A 19,531-nucleotide genomic window follows, 5' to 3' on the forward strand; every position below is an offset into this window, starting at 1 on the left:
ACTCGATTCAGCTTGACTTAGTCTGTGTAGTATATCATCTTTTACTTCAAAATCAGGGTCACAAAATGTGGAAGGCTTGTTGGGTTCTTCTTCTCCCACACTTTCTTCACTTTCTACTTCAAGCTCATAATGTTGGGGTGGAGTAGGAACTGGTAACTATCTGAAGGTGAAATAGGTTGAATAGCAGATGCAAGATTTGGGTATTGAACTATTCCTTTTTTCTACATTGACAATCCTGCCATTATAGATAGAGGCAAGCAGATATAGCAATCATCTGTATGGTTTGTAGGCTCCCGCCAAACTATAGGCACAGCAAAAGCCATAGATCATTTTTTTATTTTTCAGCCATTCTCATAGTATAACTGAACAAGAGTTGCAACACATGTGGAGACCATGACATATCCTGGTCCCTACCTTCATACCAAAATAATGGTGATAGGCAGTCTTCACAAGAGGTGTCAGATTGTGTTTCTGTGATGAAAATGTTATTTCACCACAAATATAACAAAAATTGTTCAATAAATTTACACATTTTCGTGGCATTTTGGTATAACCAGTATTACATTCAAAAGCACTCCAAAACCAATAATTTTATAAAAAGAAAAACAGAAGCAATATTAAACTCGAAGTCATAGCTACATTTATTATGTTTATAACTTACAAACATATGGAGAATGTTGTGCTATGTCAGTTGAGACATGTGACAATTCCCGAAAAATAAACTTCCCCCAAAATACAAATGTAGATTCTAAAAATGACATGTTACTATCGCCAAAGCAAGAGCTAGTTGGTCATTTTTATAATGATTTTTGAATTCAGCATATGGAAATACTGTACATAAGAATATGCTAATTTTGAGCATGAAATATTTTCATTGTTGTACAGTGTTATTTCTCTAAAATCCCTTTATACATTAAAAGAAACATCTTTAAAAGGTATATAGAAAAAAGAAGAAAATATATACTACTGATAATATTTTGTCAGTAGTACATTTTCTTATTTTTTGTACAAGAAAATGAGATTAAAATGATTGAAAAAATGTTTATGTTAAACAATTATCCTAATATAATAATTAAAAAATGGTTAAATGACTTAAATATAATTACTTCTAATTTAAATACACAAACTGATATAAAGTGTATAAGTTTCCCATATTATAGTTTCCTGTTTGAAAATTTACAACAAATTTTAAGATCTTGTAACATTGTCCTGGCAGCTAAATATATAAAATTTAAGATATTCCTCTATCCCATTATAACAATCATAGACAATAAAAAAAGATATCTTATTAGAGTCAGGAGTCGTATATAAGTTTAATTGCAGCTGTAACCCAAGTTTGGTTTATATAGGTGAAACAAGCAGACAATTAAAAATTCATATCCAAGAACACATCTGCACCATCAAATACAAATAACCATAACTCCACCATTGCCATACCATAACTTGTTTAACTGTGAAATTAATAAAATAGTATAAAAATTCTAAAGGAAGAAAATAATCTAACTCTAAAGAAACACCTGGAAATTAAGAATATTCCCACCAATCAAAATATAAATCTAAACCATGACCATGAAATTTCAGGAGTTTGGGATGCAATACTCTCCCAAACTTTACACTACTTGATTACTGGAATCCTGTAACTGACCCTTTCAAAACCTTTTTGTTTCCAGTAAGTTACAATGTCTATTTGAGTGGACAAACGTTTACAAATCTCCACCAAGTTCTGCTTCAATGGTGTTTCAACTTTTGATTCACTCAAATAGACATTGTAACTTACTGGAAACAAAAAGGTTTTGAAAGGGTCAATACTCTCCCACTAGGAATTCTTACTTAATCTCCCTTTGTTTACTTTTACAAACTCATCCCTACACCATCCTTGCTTTAGTCTGTGTATAGTTGGTTTATGAACATCATCACCAATTCCCATTACAGTTTTCCCCATGTTGGACCCATTGATAATTTGTACTCTGTTTTTGAGGTATTTTAACAACCTTTTTTTTTGCATTTTAGTGTTTACTTTTTAATTAGATATTCTTTGTTTTTAGTTTTTAATATTTATTCATTTGTCATCCAATCTCACCCCATCATTAACAGTTAATTGCTCTATTTGTCTTTACTCTCTGTACATAATATATTTTTATATAGGCTAGTATGCTATTCATGCCAAGTAATATTAGTTAGTAGTTAAAACTCACTGTGTTCAGCGTTATTAATCGTTTTTTCGTTCATTTGAGCGCTTTCAACAAATATATTTCTGTCATCTTCAGGCGAATAAAGTGTTTTAATTGAACATGAATGTTCGAGAGAAGAACACACACAAATTTAAAATTAAATAATTTTTGATATGAATCTGCTACAATTTGAATTACGTGTGATGTTACGAATATGCTGTAATACGGGGCATGCGTGGTACTGCTTCCTGTCAGTGATGTGGCATATGATGTAACTTGCCGTTTAATCGTTTGTATAGGGCGACCATATATTAGGCAGCTCCAGAGTAGGTGTGTTGCATGCTTCAAAAGTTGTTATATATAGTGACTCCCATATAAAGAGTAGTCTTCGGTCATTGCATGCCCTGAGTATAGTGGATTGGTCCCACAATGGGTTATAATTCATGTCGCATACCCTTCTTGCGAGTTCAGTGCTAAACCTTCTTTTTGCTATATCATCTTGGTGTTCAGTCAGGCGGGTAGCCAACATTCTTGCTGTGGTCCCAATGTATCTCGTGCTATTCCCCGTTACGGGATTTTCTAATGGAACCGCTTAAATTCCTGACTTCTCAGAGGTGGAAAACTTGTCTCGGTCATTGCAGAGATTAATAACGCTGAACACAGTGAATTTTAACTACTAACTAATATTTTTATATAATTACTTTGTACTTAAACTTAAAATCTAATAATTCTGATATATGTATTCTCTGTCAAATTAGGTCAAAATGATGAGGGGATTGAGCCTGAAATGCATATTTGACAACACCAATGAACAATAAAGAAACCTCTTAAAGAACAATGAATTTGTGACTCCTTGTATGATTGGATCCCATAAGTTTGTCACAATTTCTGTATATGCACTCAATTTATATATTTATATAAAGTTTATTAGAATCTTATTATTTAGGAAAGTATATAATAAATTTCAATAATTACTTTCATGTTTAATAGTTTGAGATGAAAATGATTCAAATTCCAAATCATAATAATGGCATCACATCAGGTTCCATTAGTGTGGTTATATTTTAATTTTTAAAATTATATTTTAAATTTTTTAAACCTAAACAAATTGGAATAGTAGATCAAGTAATAACACCTAGTTTCCATAACATAAAAGATTTTTTTAAATCCAATAAACCTAGTTTGTTAGAGTAAAAAGTTTTTGTGCACTGGATACTGTTACAACTTAGTATAATTAAAACTACAGGCCTGGGAGTGCCATTTCCCCTCTGAAAAAGTGAGAAAAGTGAGTTGAAATATAGAAAAAGTGAGTAAAAAGTGAGTGCAATACAGGTAGCCCTTGGTTTACGCCGGCTCAATTTACACCGATTCACAATAATGCCACTGTGCAATTCGCTATTTCGCAGTGTAATTCCCCAATTTTCCCTATGCTAGACTGATTTTCATTTCAGTATTGACATATTTACTGAGCCGCGACATTGTACATTCATTAAAACAAAGATTTTTATTGAATATATTTATTTTTTCTGTTTAATATTATTGGGTATATATACATTTGCATTAAATTAATATTAAAATACTAAACATTTAGGTACCCACGAGTCAAGTTATTAAAGTTAATAGTCCAATAAATGGTGTCCGAATCCATAGTGCCAATGAATGTATCCCATATCAGATCATTCAGGAAAACACTTTACGATGCAGTAGCACTTCTGGTGATCACAAATTATCGTTAGTGAGACAAATCTACTTCTCGTTGGCCAGACGATATCTATCTCCTCTTAGCCACCTTCAATTTTCCCGCTCAAACTGACCTTATATATGGGCTACGGCAACCAGTGGTCGACCAATCAGTGTCTCCGCTTGTCTGTAGCTATACATCGGGTTAATGTATCCTTTCAACTACTTTGAACTTTGTGAGTTAGACAATGATTGGGAGAGAATTGCAAACGTAAAAAGGAGCATCATATTCAACCATATTCCGAAATTCTCAATGAAAGAAAACAAGAATGTAAACAAAGATGGTCTTTAAGCCTCTGTTTTAAAAGTCTCATAGTGGCACCAACGTAAACGAGATCTGAATTAAAACAGTGGTCACTTAAAGGAATAGAATACACTCCTGTACTATTGTTACGGTTTCCTTTCTTCTTATCATTTGGTAGAATTCTATAAATCGTAGGATTACAATGATAAATTATTCTTAAATTATTCTTGTGAGCTAATTTTTTAATCATCGAGTGTAGGAAAGGTTATTAAAGATGGATCCTTTTTTCCGAAAAATGTACAAGATCTGAAACTAAAATTTTTTAATAAAAACATTTCACTTTATTTTATGATAAAATACATTTAAAAAATTAAATTTATATGTATTTCGCATTATATTGTATTAATAAACAAAATTATTTGCTTATTTTTCACTTATGTAGAATCTAACGCTATACCTCACTGTAAATGTGGATTCATTTTACACTGATTTGATTTGTGCCGACTTTTGTAGGAATGGAACTGCAGTGTAAACCGAGAGCTACCTGTAGTGACAAAACAAAGTGAAAACATGGAAGGAAAACTCAGCAAAATAGCAGTAAAAGTTTTTTCTTTTTATTGTTATGGTTAAATACATTTTAAAACTTTTTGTATATACTGTAATANCTGACTACCTAGTTACGTATAAATACAGACGATAACTTAACAACACTGAGCGGCAGTTGCGATTAATTTAAGAGTCCCGCTCGGGCGGAGTATTTTTTTCATAAAATTCTACTCCGATAGGTTCGATAATACGGCAGATCGTCTGGCTTTAAAACTATTTTTGATTGGTCCCACATGTTCCTAATTTTTAAGCACGTGGAAATGACCAAAAAAGTGAGAAAAGTGAGAAAATGACCTGAAAAATGAGGATACTTCAGAAAAGTGAGTACAAGTGAGAAAAGTGAGCGACTCCGAGGCCTGAAACTAGTTACCCAAAAAGTATTCATCTCATACAGAGTCGATAAATGTGATTAATTTAAAATAATTCTTTGTTTTATTAACACACTTATATTTAATTATAATGAAAATAAATACAATCCATACTATAACATAAAATAATTTATTATGAACTATATTGTGTAGGCTTACAGCATACTAATGTAATTTACTATTTTTTAAATGAATACATTACTTATCACTTTATAATTTTAAGTAAATTAGATTATGTTGAAAAAATTACAGAAAGCCGAATAGAGCCTGCTTTGAAAATGTTGCATAGCAACAAACTCATATGTAATTATGCCATTGCAACAGCTAATATGAACAACATTTACAAAGTTAAACTACTAATAATTACAAACATATGTTGGAAAAAAATTTACAATAGAATGTAAGGTTCAAGTGCATTTTAACTCACATTACATTAGCTAAGGATTAAAAATACTTGGTCTCGACAGATACTAAAATTTTAAATAATAATAAAAAATCTATTTAATTCATCAACGTTTGACATAAACTATTGTTATAAACAAATTTTTCAACAGTAAAATAATACAGTGACGTACCGTAGTGGGGGCGGCAGGGACGGCCCGCCCTGGGCAGCACTTTTTTAGGGGGCGGCAAAATTTCACAATAAACAATAATAATATCTTGTAAAAATTTGAAACATCCTAATCTATAGTTGCATCGTGCCTACGATAGTGCTATTGTCCGGACAGTACAGGAATCGGCTCGCCAGGTGAAATAGTAACTTTTTCGTCCGAGGAATTCCTGCAAAACCTGTTGAACTTTTTTTTTTGCTTGTATGATTCATTTGCATTCATATACACCACTAATATCCAATAGAACCATTTTAGACAGGTTGCTGCACTACCACTGAATTTTTCATTGCTTGTTCTGTGACAAAACTGAATTTTGGTCTTTTAAATTGAAATACCTAAATAAGGGGGGGCAAAATTTTCCTCCGTCCCAGGCGGCTGACACCCACGGTACGCCACTGGAATAATACTGTTTGTTGCTAAAAAATTTTGTAAATCTTGTTTATGACTAACAAATAAATTGAGTCTTCAAATTCAAATGATTCATTACTGAATTTTGAGCTGAAATCAGAGACAAAGCCAGAATAAAGCTTTTAAGTCAGTTAAAGGCATGGTGTATGCCTTTAATCAATAATCTATCTGATGATAAAATATATTAATGTATCAAATGTATTTTTGTTAAATAATAATTATTAAAAACAGCTGCTACATATAACTAATATGTCAGTTAAAGGCATGATATAAATACAGTTTTCTAAAATAAAATAAATATGATCTTTAGATTCTAAATTAAAAATTGTTTGTTAAATAATAATTATTAAATCGAAGTAAACTAATTATTCTNGATTATGTTGTTTTTATTATAAGTTTTTTCAAAAGCTAATCTGAACTAAAAATAAGCAGTTAAGCTGCAATCATATACTAAATTTATTTAGACATATCTGAAAGAAAAGATAGATCTAGTATAGAACTTCTAATTAGAGTGCAGATGTATTCACAGACTTTTCTATCCAATATTTGCTTCCAGTTAGACTAATGTAAACACTATCCTGGTTGGAACTCCATATTTTTGTCACATCACAATTCACCCATTTTCACATTACATTATTAAAATAATTTTATACCTTAAAATTATCTAACATATGAAAATTTAAATTAAACTGTGTCAATATAAATTAAAAACTGTTACCCATGCCATCATTTTACTGACTTAATTTACTACAACTAGTATATTTTCATATGATAAAAAAACTCTGTAGTAAATAACATGCAAGTTTTATCCCAATTCTAGTGATTTGATGCATTTGATGCATCTGAAATAAAAAGGTGTTTAAAGATATTTGGCGATAAAATTGATCATTACAACATAATGCTGTTATCATGGAAAATTATGAAATCAGGTAAAATATATATCAACAATAACCAAATTGAACTTCAAATAAAGTAAAAGAAGAGACAACAGAACAACACACAGTTTCAAGGTAAAAGCAGTTATTGTAGATTAAAATAGAAACTGGTGGAATCGTAAATTGTCACAACTATATTATACAGATTGAAAAACAAATATCAATTTCAGCATCATAATTTAAAGGAATAATCATAACTACAACAAAATATCATGCACACAACTTTTTCACTTTCCAGCACAATTATTTAATGATTGGACAATTGTTTTCAAGCGGCTTTTCAGGTCTACCCTATACCGTATTAATATATTTTTTCTTCTATTTCTGGAACATTAGAATATTGAAAATACATTTAAAACAATTTTTAAATTTGGCAATTTTACAGAAAATTTTTAAAATTTCATTCTACTTTGTATTTAATAACTAATCAATTTACATTCAAAATAATTATTTATTATATACAGTAGAACCCCTCTAGTCCGCCCTTGGCTAGTCCGTCACTCCGGTTAATCCGACCGTGGTCGGACTCGAGAAACTTGTCCCGACTTGTCAGTGACTCACCGTCCGTAGCGTTCTTCTGTGTAAGTATATTTTTAACATTGTGTGTACGTGTACAGTTTTGTGTGTGTTTTCAACATGTCAGGAGTGAAATGTAAACACGTTACTCTTTCATTAAATGAAAAATTAGCAGTACTACAAAGACTGGACAAAGGGAAGATTGTTTATTTTACTCTTTTTTCTGATAATCCGACCTTTTTTGCGTTCCGACCATACCCCCAGTCCCAAAGGTGACAGATTAGAGGGGTTCTATTGTATAAATAAAAATGGGGAAAATGATATTCTGAGCACTGTTACTTTTGGTTTCAGTTTTATTTTTGGGCATTTTGAATTATTTTCCAGTTTGAAGTTCTTTTTAATATTAACTGCACTATTGATACTGTGAGGCCCAAGCAATACTGAGCTCACATGTTAAAAATATCATCAAAGTGTGAAATCAAGGGATTGGGCTTTGATTCTAATGATCATAAAATTGGGAGAAAAACCTATATAAAGTTGGCAAATAATAAAATTATTAATAAAAAAAAATAAGTTTTTAAATAACCTTAAAAGCAGATGTAGTGCTGAGATTATAAGAATTTGAAACAATTAAATACAAGCAAAAGTTTCAAGGTGCAATTAATTTCCCTTAATTAATCAGATTAAAACAGTGTCGAATTAAACCTTTGGTAGCCAAAAGTGGTATGCTTAGAGACAGGAAACCGACCAATCAAAGGCTAGAGATCCAGAGAAGAGAATCTTTTAAAAACCTGAATTTCAAGGACAAAGGCAGATTTCTCCCAGCTTCCAACTGTAGTTAACTGTCCAGACTTTTCCCTGCCTCCATGCGTAGTCATCATTTTGTATGAATTGTAAGCTATCACCCTTTGTCACTGAACCTCTCACATCATCAAAGCATCGACTGACCACCCCGGGGCCAACAACAACAGTCCAGTGCCTCCAGAAGACAAGACACCCTGGATTATAAGACTTAGTAAATATATGGGTTTGTTTATCACTGCAGCTATTTGCCTCACTTTCTTTCATCCCACATATGATAATCCTGACATTTGAATATCACCAATTCGGTGATCTCACACACAATACAATAGAGTTACAGTGTGTTAAAATACTTTTATGTAAAATACATTTAATATATATTATGCATCTTACTTTTCCAGCAAAAGAAAAACAAGCATTCATATAGCTGTAATCTAAATGTCTGATATTCAAGTTCATATTACAGTCAAACCTGTCTATAACAGAACCCCAAGGAACCGAACAACTTTTCTGTAGTAGACAGGTTTCCGCTATACACAGGTTACCTACTATAAATATCCCTCGATTAATGTGATTAATAAATTTCTCAATGTTACTACATATATCAAAATCACGTTAATCAAATACAATGATACTTCAGTACTCAACTTAACAATCACCACCACTACAACAGATTTTCGGTTAATACCAGTATTTTTATTTTAAATTTAATTTTTTCATTCATCCGTAAAAAGTTCTCAAAATATAAAAATCAGTAACCAATTTCAAAATAAAATGAAACCTTACAGCTGCCTATCTTCATCAGACAAAATTATACTCAATTCAGTTCATTTTATTCATAAGTGAAAAAAAAATTGTGTGCAGAACACAATCATCAGCATGTTTTACCACCATTTCAAGTGAATGAAGTATTTCAAACAATATGTGTCTGTGACACACTAAGATTTGTTGCAAATTTATGAGATGTTATTTGTCAATCTTTAACAATTTATTCCAACAATTTCTCTTCAACAGCTTATGGGAGCCCATACAGTTTGTATCCTTCAGTTCAAAATTTCCTGCACGAACTTTCAAAACCATATTTGACACATTTGGAGTTTAGAAGCATCTTCCCCATATGCAGTATGAGTATTTTTTACTGTTTGTATAGTGTGATATTCTTTATATAACTTGAAAGCATGCATAATATACAAAATGCGCACTTTATCTGCAGACATTTTGACTTGATTTTATTCAAATAAAATGTAATGTAAAAAAGTTTATTTTAAACTTCAAAACAAAAAATACAATTTCACAATTTGTAATTACATCACATATTTATGTTAAGTAAAAACAGCTGTTAATAAAAATATGCAGTAATGTTCCATTTAAATCCCAATAAAATTACTGTAATATTAGTCATATAAATAAAGTATTTTGCTATTCTGTATTGTGTATGTGTATTTTTTGACTTTTTTTAAATTAATGATTTATACATGCTTTGTAAACTTCTTGTTAAATCGGATAAAGATACCTAATTTCCTTTCCGTTTCCACGTTAGACAGGTTCTGCTATATACAGGTTAATTTATATTAAATTTTTGCAAAGTAGTCAAGGGACAGAAGAAATTTTCTGTTCATGACAGGTTTTTGCTATATATAGGTTTGACTGTATTTCTAAATATACATTTTATCATTGTCAGATTATCAATCTACCAGATAAAAGTTTTATTATACAAAGAAGCCTAGGTTATCTGATATTTTAATTTTATCTAATGTTGCATATATACAAGAAATTCTTATAAAACACTTGAAGGACACTGTAATAAGAAATAGTAATGAAAATATAATATTACATTACTTTTTAAAATAATAAAGGAGGAAAAAGAATGATATAATAAAATCAATCATTTAAAAGGCCCCTTTTCAATCACCAAATATTGTTTAACTGTAAAATATAATTGTTTTATATTTATATTTTACTTTTTATAATAAAAATTTATTGAACGAAAAAGCCCACTCTTATTTTATTCAACATTTTCAGTTAACTGATAATTCTGTTTCATTTATTTTGAATAACTAATTATAATATATGTCTTTTTTTTCCAATATACTTTATAATTAAAAAAATGTCTTTAATTTTACATCATTCTACACACCAATAAGAGCAAATAATGAAGAAACAGCTGATTTGAAGTGTTATCAGATTACATATAAAACTAACTTTCTCCATTAAAATGAATAACCTAGCAGATCATGGCTTAATGAAAAGGGCTTATCACATCAGGAGGACTCAATTATTCAAATATAACTTTCATTAATATGGGAATGCATTTCAGATACACAGACCCTTCATCAGCCCATTTAAAATGTTAGAGATATGGCAGTAAATACAATAAAATATCTAAAATATTGTAACAAAACACAGTTTACGTACTAATATTATTAACTAAATTAAGTACACTTCTAGCCCAAATACTTTGTCCAAATACATGAAGTTGAAATGAAAATCTGATTGTCCACAGATATTGAATTCAGTTTTCATTACAACTTCATTTCTAATTTAAATAGAATGTGCTGTATTTGTAGTATACATTAAATAAAAGTATGTTTGGTTGTCATAAATGTTCAATTACTTATACAAAAGGAAGTAATAAAACTAAATCAAAAATAGTTTTTATAAATGCACTTGTCTTTATAACATGACTCATTTTGCATATCATCTACATATTCAGTTATATTTGCATGATAAGCATGACATACATGTCAAAAAGCAATCACACACAATCAAGAACCTTTGAAGTGCAGTGACACAAATTTTAATGAAAACAAACGTTTTCAACCGTACCCATGGTGTGCATCAGGTTTTTTAACCAGTAAGATTCCAAAATGAAATTCAATTATAATTTGTTACTGGACTTTATAGATTCTTGATTGTGTATGATTCATTCCAGTAATTCAGTAGGAAGATAGTTTAATCAAAAAGTAATAAATGAGGTAAATATCAACTGTTAAAAGATAAAACTTATATGGAAAAATGTTACGAACTTCTTTTGCTATATTTAAAATAATTAATAAACCAAAACAATCAGAAAAATTAACATACCTCAACGGACTTTTTGATGGAGAACGTCGTCTGGAATTAAAAGAAAAAGTTATTTAAAACTTCAATGTTACAATGAAGCAATGATATGATGAGTAATTTCTTCATTAACAAAAAATAAATAACAGTTTGCTTTCTAAAACTACCAGAATAAAAATTTTATTCATAAATACTGTTAATATCACCATCATCAGAAACAGAATTAACCTCTTCAATATTTAAAATATAAAAATACAATCCATTGAGAAAATAAAGAAATTATACTTTATTCAAGATAAATACTTCCAAAACTAGCAACTCCTCTCCAGATGTTGGAATAGAAGTTTATTCAAACGTCTGGAACTTAATTATACAGTAGAATAAATAATTTATATTTGTCATATCATCTTTTAAAATCAGAAAGTGTGCATTTGAAAAAAATAATAAAATCAAACGTGACATTACATGTGATATTTAATGATCATCCAAATTAAAGTAAGTACACAAACACAGTTACATGAAAATGTTTATAAATTACACTAATGACCAAAACTATTACAAGATATGCAATGTCATTATTTTTTTTACAAAATATCATTCAAAACTCTTCTTTTTCTTTTTCTGAAGGCTTAGTCTAATGACTAGAATAAGCAGTCGTGCAGTTGTCTTTATTGAGCAATTGAAATTAATAGAAAAGAAAAAAAAAAAGGCAGATGTCAAGTGTTAACATTATACAAAACTATTATATTTAAAACTGAATATCCAAAAGTGACTGCAACTAATCATTTCTTACATATAAACTTATAATAAAGTACACAGATACTTGTCCACACTTTATGAAATATTGTGTTTCAATTGATTTGACTTTAATTTTAATTACAGTAGAACATTGATTATCCGAATACCAATCAACTGAAACATCAGTTAACTGAAAGTGTTCCAATCGGCAAATTCAAATTTCCGCTAGTATTGTGGCACCGCAGAACTCTCCCCCTCCCTACCAACCTAAACTGTAGGCCTAATTTAATGTAATGTACAGTACTACTGTAAGGTATGTATTTGTAAGACGTTGTGATACAAAATAAATACAGTATAGTTTTATGTTTAATATATTTTTTCATAAATGATCAGTTATCTGAACGACTCCAGTCCAAAATTGTTTTGGATAATCGATGCTCTACTGTAATTTTATTTTTAATTTTAGCTTCTGTTTCAGTGTAAAAAACAGAGTTTTAATCATTATTTTACTATTTTTAATTTTAATTAACTGGCTACCTAATATTAATAAATATTTTTTTATTTAATTTGAGTTAAGCACTTTTAAATATGAATTATTAGATGTCATTTATGTACATGAATTTCAATTAACATGGTTTTTATTAATTTGATTTAAATTGAATTGTAAAACACACTAAAAACTGGAAATAATATCTTACCCGCATGTGCATTGAAATCTAATTCAAATAGCAATGTACTTGATGGTTTGTGTTGTGATGTTTAATGATGCAAGATGAATTTCAATGCCACTACTGAATCAGTAGTTGTTGATTGGCCAGTCCGTTGACTTTCCAACATAGGAAGTTAACCATCAGTAGCCAACTCTACCAAGGAGCTTGTTTGGAAACCAAGTTATTGTACACAAACCAGAGCAAATATGGTGTTCAAGATTTTATTCGTAGACTGAACTGTTTCTAAACAAGGGCATTCTTAACCCGAGGCTTGACTGTGTAATAAAGATTAAATTAGCATTAATTTAAAGTCACTGCTTCTGTAAATCACAAAATAACCAACTTATTATTTCTGTGATTTTTTCTTCTTGTCTCATATTATTGCATGTTTTTTTATCATAAAAATTAATTTTTTTTACAAAAACATGTTTATAGTTGAAAACAATGGTACAAAAATGGTTCATTATTTTATTGCCCTCCAAATGCTTGTGGATTTGCAGAATTAGCAGAATTACAAATAGAAAAGCTATACATAAATTATTTGCAAAAAATTATCCATACAATTTTATATTATTGTGAAATGACTGAGCAAAAACATTTGTGATCTTCATGTTTTCTGCAATGCAAATACTGATTGTCAAACAGATTCACAAAAATGCTGTATCACAAACTAATTAATAATTAATTTTTAAGTTTAGAAAGTTGCACACTTCAATTAATATTTCCATTGATGTAAACTTTGCTTAATATATAAAGTATAATACAGTAATAATAAAAAGTCTGTTTTATTATTATTATTATTATTATTATTATTATTATTGAAGTACTACGAGGGCTAGTTTTTAAATAAAGTCTGTTTGTGAATGAGAGTGAGAATGATGCATGATTGCAGCAGTATGCATGTGTGTCTGCTCCCAGCAAGCTTGTCATGTGTTTAGATGCCATTTGCAGCTGTATTGTCTGTCTATGTGCCGAGCTGTAGAAGTTTATAATGTTTAAAAAAACTGAGTTGCCCACTGACTGTGAAATATGATCTGTTATTTGATTCTTGAGTGCAAGAAACTCCACAGGTTTCAAGGTCAGTTATATACCATTATTTTGGAGAAAATAAATTATCAAAAATCGTGTTCTTGATGGGTTTCAAGACTACTTTCTGGCAATCACAAAACAAAAAGATTGGGCAGTACTTTATTGTTTTTGACTCGATACAATCAGGAAAAATATGAATTGTTGGACCACATTGTTACAGGAGATGAGACTTGGGTGTCTCATGACTCCTCCTGAGTCCAAGCAACAGTCAGTGGAATGGTGGCACACATCACCACCAACCAAACTGAAGCCAAACAGACAATTTCAGCATGAAAGATCATGGCAACTGTCTTTTGGGACAGGAAGGGGATTTTATGCCAAGAGGCACAACAATCAATTCTAATGCGTATTGTGTGACCTTGAGAAAACTCCGGCATGCCATACAAAACAAGTGGCATAGTGTGGCCTACTGTCTTCCAGTGTGATGTTGCTCCATGACAATGCAAGGCTACATGTTTCTGCACAAACATAAGGCCTAATCAGTTCCTTTGGATGAAAACAACTGGATCATCCATCTTACAGTCCAGACCTTGTACCCAGTGATTTTCACCTGTTTCGATACTTAAAGGACTTCCTTCGAGGTCAATGGTTCAACGATGACAAAGAAGTGAAAACTCCAGTCATGGATTGGGCTTCTTCACAGGCAGCAGATTTTCTTTGAAGTCGGAATTCAAAAAATTGTTAAGCAGTATGACAAATGTTTGAACAAAAATGGAAATTATGTACAAAAGTAGATAAAAGTATGTAGAATACGGGAAAAAATATATTTTAATAATATCTAAAGTATTTTTCTTCTTATTAAAAAACAGACCTTATTTAATTAATTAATAGTTTTTTAATGGGAGTTTGATATCAAATTTCATTCATCGTTCTAAAGTTGTAGTGCACGGATTTTCCTTCGGTAAAGTTATTTAAAGCTAGTTTCTGATGTCAAAAATGACCTCCGATAGTTTTTTAATTCTTTTAATTAATAGATTTTATTATATATATACATTTAATTAAGTCGGGGGTCGGAAATCGCAATAAAAATTTTAATTTTTTAAAAATATTTTAAAATATAAGGCCAGCTAGTATTCACCCTACTATAAACCCATAGCCTCCCGAGACTTCTATGAGAACGTCCCGGGAAATCCAANTTCACCCTACTATAAACCCATTGCCTCCCGAGACTTCCCGGGAAATCCAACTCCAGCTGTGTTCAAGGTCATCCAGTGGTGTAAACAATGACTCATCAGTGTCAAATTTCACAGAAAGACAAGACAAAGGAAAATAAAATTTGAAGCTTTTTCTTCAAAATTAATGCATTTCTTTCATTTTTTTTCAGTTTTAAGTATTTTTAAGTATTTTTTATGTTTAAAAGACATCTTCTCTTTCTCATCTACCACCCCTCACACTATTATATGTGGTTAGCCAGATACAGTACTACTACTTTCTTCTGCACAGGGATTAGGTGTGGAGACTAGTGCACTGGACTTGCCCATCCTACAATTCTTTCAGATGGAAGTGGTTGGTCGGGTAGAACTGCCTTTCCTTTCCTTATTTTCAAGAAGTAGCCATGTTCCTGGTACAAACATCCCTCAGATGATCAGCAGCAATGGTACTGTTCTGGAGTAGCCATCAGTAGTCAGCAACAGGTATTTTTCATTTTACCTCCCATGGCCTTAATCCACTTGTGGGCATCTGATAGGGTATGGCATTAGCAGGTCACTGAACCTGCCCACTACTGCTTTAATCTATCCTTTAGAAAAATCAGTATCCCTTCATTTATTGACTAATACTAAAAGGCTCTCTTCTTGTAGCCTTCAGCTAGCTTAATAATAATTCTATTTTCACAGGTTGCATCATCCAAAAATCCACTTCACAGGATTACATATCTGTTGGAGACTGAAGTGGGTCATATGTTTTTCTTCCACTGACATAAATTGTTAGGCTATACTTTTTCTATACATTTCTACCATTTCTTTGGCAATGGTCTCCTGCTCCTCCATGGTTTGTTTAGTCCCAATTTCACATTAATAATTATCCTCCAGTCCAGGAAGTTCTCTCTTTTAACTGGTTTTATTCAGCTTGCCATTAGCTGGCTATATGGAGTTTTTCTGGGTTTTCTTCGCATCTGTTATTGCCCAATTAGGGGCCAGCACCCCATTAAGTCCTCCCAAAAGGCACATACTGATATACTCCTAAGAATGGTGTAGTATTCTTATCAAAATTACTTTTCCAAATTGCTGGAAACCCTTAGCAATGGATTGCCCACTGCAGCCTTCTTTTTCTCAGTGACTTTGAGTAATCCAGTATAAAATGTTATGTCTGGTTGGTTAGTCTCACAATCTGCCCACTTTCTTATCTATTTTTTCACTTCTTGAAATACATACAAATGGTAAATAAAAAGTACAACAAACATTATACATATCGTTCAGAATAAACAATAAAACACAACATGTAATATTATAAGCCCTTCTAGGGACATTTTTTTAACCAACTTTGGACACCATAATCACTAACCACTAATCAACAATACACTCTTCCATACATAACATTCTCTGCCCTTTAGTACTCTCAGAGTGTAAGAGGGCCTAAAACCTTAAAAAAAATAAATAGAAATTTAAAATTATTATAATTGTATCATAATAATTTTGAAAACTTCTAATGATGATGGCTAGCATGCCTCACACAATAATGTGTTGCTAGTGATCATGGGTGACTGCATATTTATGATAGCTACCTACCCATGCAAAGTTTATGCCAAGCCATCAGCCAAACATGTGACCCACACTCAAAAATTTCTGGATACATACTTGGTATTCATAACTGTAAATACAGTAGAGCATCGTTTATCCGAATCAATTGGGGACTGGGGTCACTCGGATAACTTATTTTTCGGATAACCAATTATGTACGAAAAAATATAACCTATCCCGTTTTGAAATTTTTCTCCGTTGCATGTCGCTTCGCGTTGAAATTTCGTCAGTGTTAAGCCTAACAAAGACTATTGTATCGTTAAAAATTATTTTTTTATTTTGTACAAACAAAATAAATATATTGAAAAATATAGAAACAATAAAAAATTATACTTCAGAAGTTAATTTAGTATCAAAAACGTAAAATATTTGAGTAGCCCAAGACATAGCCAAAGATTGCAGCGACACAACACTAGCAAAAATTTAAATTTGCCGACTGGAATTCTTTCGGATAACCGACGTTTCAGATAAATGACGCTCTACTGTAATTATAAAATAATTGCTGAGATACATACCTGACTGGACTCTTGGAAATAGAATGCCTCCTATAGAAGTAAAGTTTGAATTATTATAATTTAATTAAAAAATATACTTTGTGTAATGTTAAGCTTTATAATGTAACCATTTTAAAAATAAATTTATTACTATTACTGTTGTTACAGTTGTTTACAAAAAGCAAATTTTTTAAAATAAAAATCTTAATTGTATGAAATTTAATAATAATAAAAAAAAAATCTGTCTTCATTAATGAATTTCCTATAATGAATGTCAAATATATCATTTTAAGTCATTACAAAATTTGTATAGAGATAAAAAGAAGAATGGAAAACATATTTCTATTTATAAAATCCTAACAAAGAAAAAAGAATTTCTTAATTTATATATTTTTTTGAAGTAAAGCAAATGTAAAACACAATTGTAATAAAAAATAATCATTATTTTACACAAACAATTTATTTGGAAATAACCCATATTCAATACCATTCATTGTTTTCCTAAACTGCTATTTTGTAATACAACCGAAACAAAATTTAACATTCTTACTCTCATGTTTCATACAACACAATAGTGGTCATAAAAACTATAGTCTACAATGTAAGTCAAAAAAAATTCACCAGGTGTGGAAATCAGCATATTTAAGTATGCTACTTTACACACTTATTGAATAGTTTTTAGCATACATCATAGTTATAATTGCAATTTATAACAACATATGTAGTACAGAGAAGAAAAGTCCAAGATTAATCCAAGGAATGAAATTAATTACATATACTACTATATTTAAGTGTTATTTCAACGATGGCTTCAACAATATTGTTGATGAGCAATATTAGAAAAACCTGCAGTTCACATTAATAGAAGAAAATGTTCAAAGCATAAGTAGGGTTGAAAAATATAATAGTCAGTTTTCTCTCAGTAAATGTAATCTAATACAATCAAACCAGTACTATGTTATCAGTTTACGTGAAATCTGTATTAATTCAAAATATCATTGAAGGGCACTTCTACATATTTGATATTTGCTAAATGCCAAATTATTTGCTAAACTGTTTGTCATGTGACAAACACACATATGTGAGATCTGAATGGTCAGGGAAGATTCATTTTAATCACAATAATAAGTTGGAGAAAAGAATTTAAAATAATAGAAAATCATATTTTAAACTTCAACAAGATTTTATCTAAAACCAGAGGAAACATCAGAATTTTTGAAAGGAAGTTGATTTCCTTTCCCAGGCTGACTCGAGTTTTGGCACACATTACGGAAGACCAGATAAAAGGGACATTTTCCTGCCATTCAGGACAGTCTGTCGAAGGAAGGTTTGCCATACTGAAGAATCTGAAATATGTTAAGAGGCAGTCCGCTAAGAAGAGGTATTGCCATACAAGAGAATATGATATAAGTGATCGTCATACAAGACCGACAAGGCCATGCTAGACCGATTAATTGAAGTATAAATATACGACAAGATTGTCAAAGGAAAAAGATAAAAGAACCTCCCATAGAAAAGAGAAGAATAAATAAAGAAAGAAGATGATCCTCATACAGAAACAGATACGAAAAATACGGTGAAGGTAATATAGTCTCTGATAGATCGATGTAAACTCTCTCACGCGTTAGGTTAGAAATAAGATAGATTAAGATATAGGTTAGATTCATCATTGTATATTTTTATTATTTGATTTATTAAATATTTTGATTTGTTTTATAAAATGGTTTGGTTATTATTAGACATTCATTTTCATTCAAGTTTCCTTAGTTACTCCGAATCCCAAGTTTAAGGATAACGCGAGTTAATCCGCGTGTAAAATAACTGATTAACTGGTGTCAAGGAATCCTGACTAGATTTAGAATTAATCCTCTAGATTCGTTTAAACATTAACAGCCCTTCTAGAAAAAGTTTAGTGATCCAATCTTGAGATTGTGTCCCTGTAAGCGGCGTAAACTTAGTTCTACGTCCCTGGCTTCTCACACATATATAATACAGTAGAGCGTCAATTTTCCGAATCAATTGGGGACTGGGGTTGTCCGGATAACAGATTTACGTACGAAAAAATAGTTTAACGTATCCAATGTCGAAATTTTTCTCCATTGCGTGTCGCTTCGTGTTGAATTTTTGTCGATGTTAAGCCTAACAAAGACTATTGTCGTTAAAAATTATTTTTTTATTTTGTACAAACAAAATAAATATATTGAAAAATATAAAAATAATAAAAAATTATACTTCAGATGTTAATTTAGTATCAAAAACGTAAAATATTTGAGTAGCCCAAGACATAGCCAAAGATTGAAGC

General features: G+C 30.7%; 1 protein-coding gene across 21 annotated transcripts in view; it reads right to left on the minus strand.

The window, feature by feature from the left end:
• The window catches only part of LOC111621974 (RNA-binding protein 39-like), a 148,204-nt gene that overhangs the window by 37,375 nt on the left and 91,298 nt on the right, over nucleotides 1–19,531 (minus strand). For all 21 annotated transcript variants that reach the window (XM_023364252.1, XM_023364244.1, XM_023364239.1 and 18 more), the window contains 2 exons: nucleotides 17,251–17,280; nucleotides 11,485–11,514 (listed from right to left, as the gene is read on the minus strand). In XM_023364252.1, the coding sequence (XP_023220020.1) occupies nucleotides 11,485–11,514; nucleotides 17,251–17,280 (60 nt within the window). The remainder of the gene's footprint in view (nucleotides 1–11,484; nucleotides 11,515–17,250; nucleotides 17,281–19,531) is intronic.

The sequence above is a fragment of the Centruroides sculpturatus genome, unplaced genomic scaffold, assembly GCF_000671375.1.
Source record: "Centruroides sculpturatus isolate CEXI.00-Female unplaced genomic scaffold, Cexi_2.0 scaffold82, whole genome shotgun sequence".
NCBI classification, from domain to species: domain Eukaryota; kingdom Metazoa; phylum Arthropoda; class Arachnida; order Scorpiones; family Buthidae; genus Centruroides; species Centruroides sculpturatus.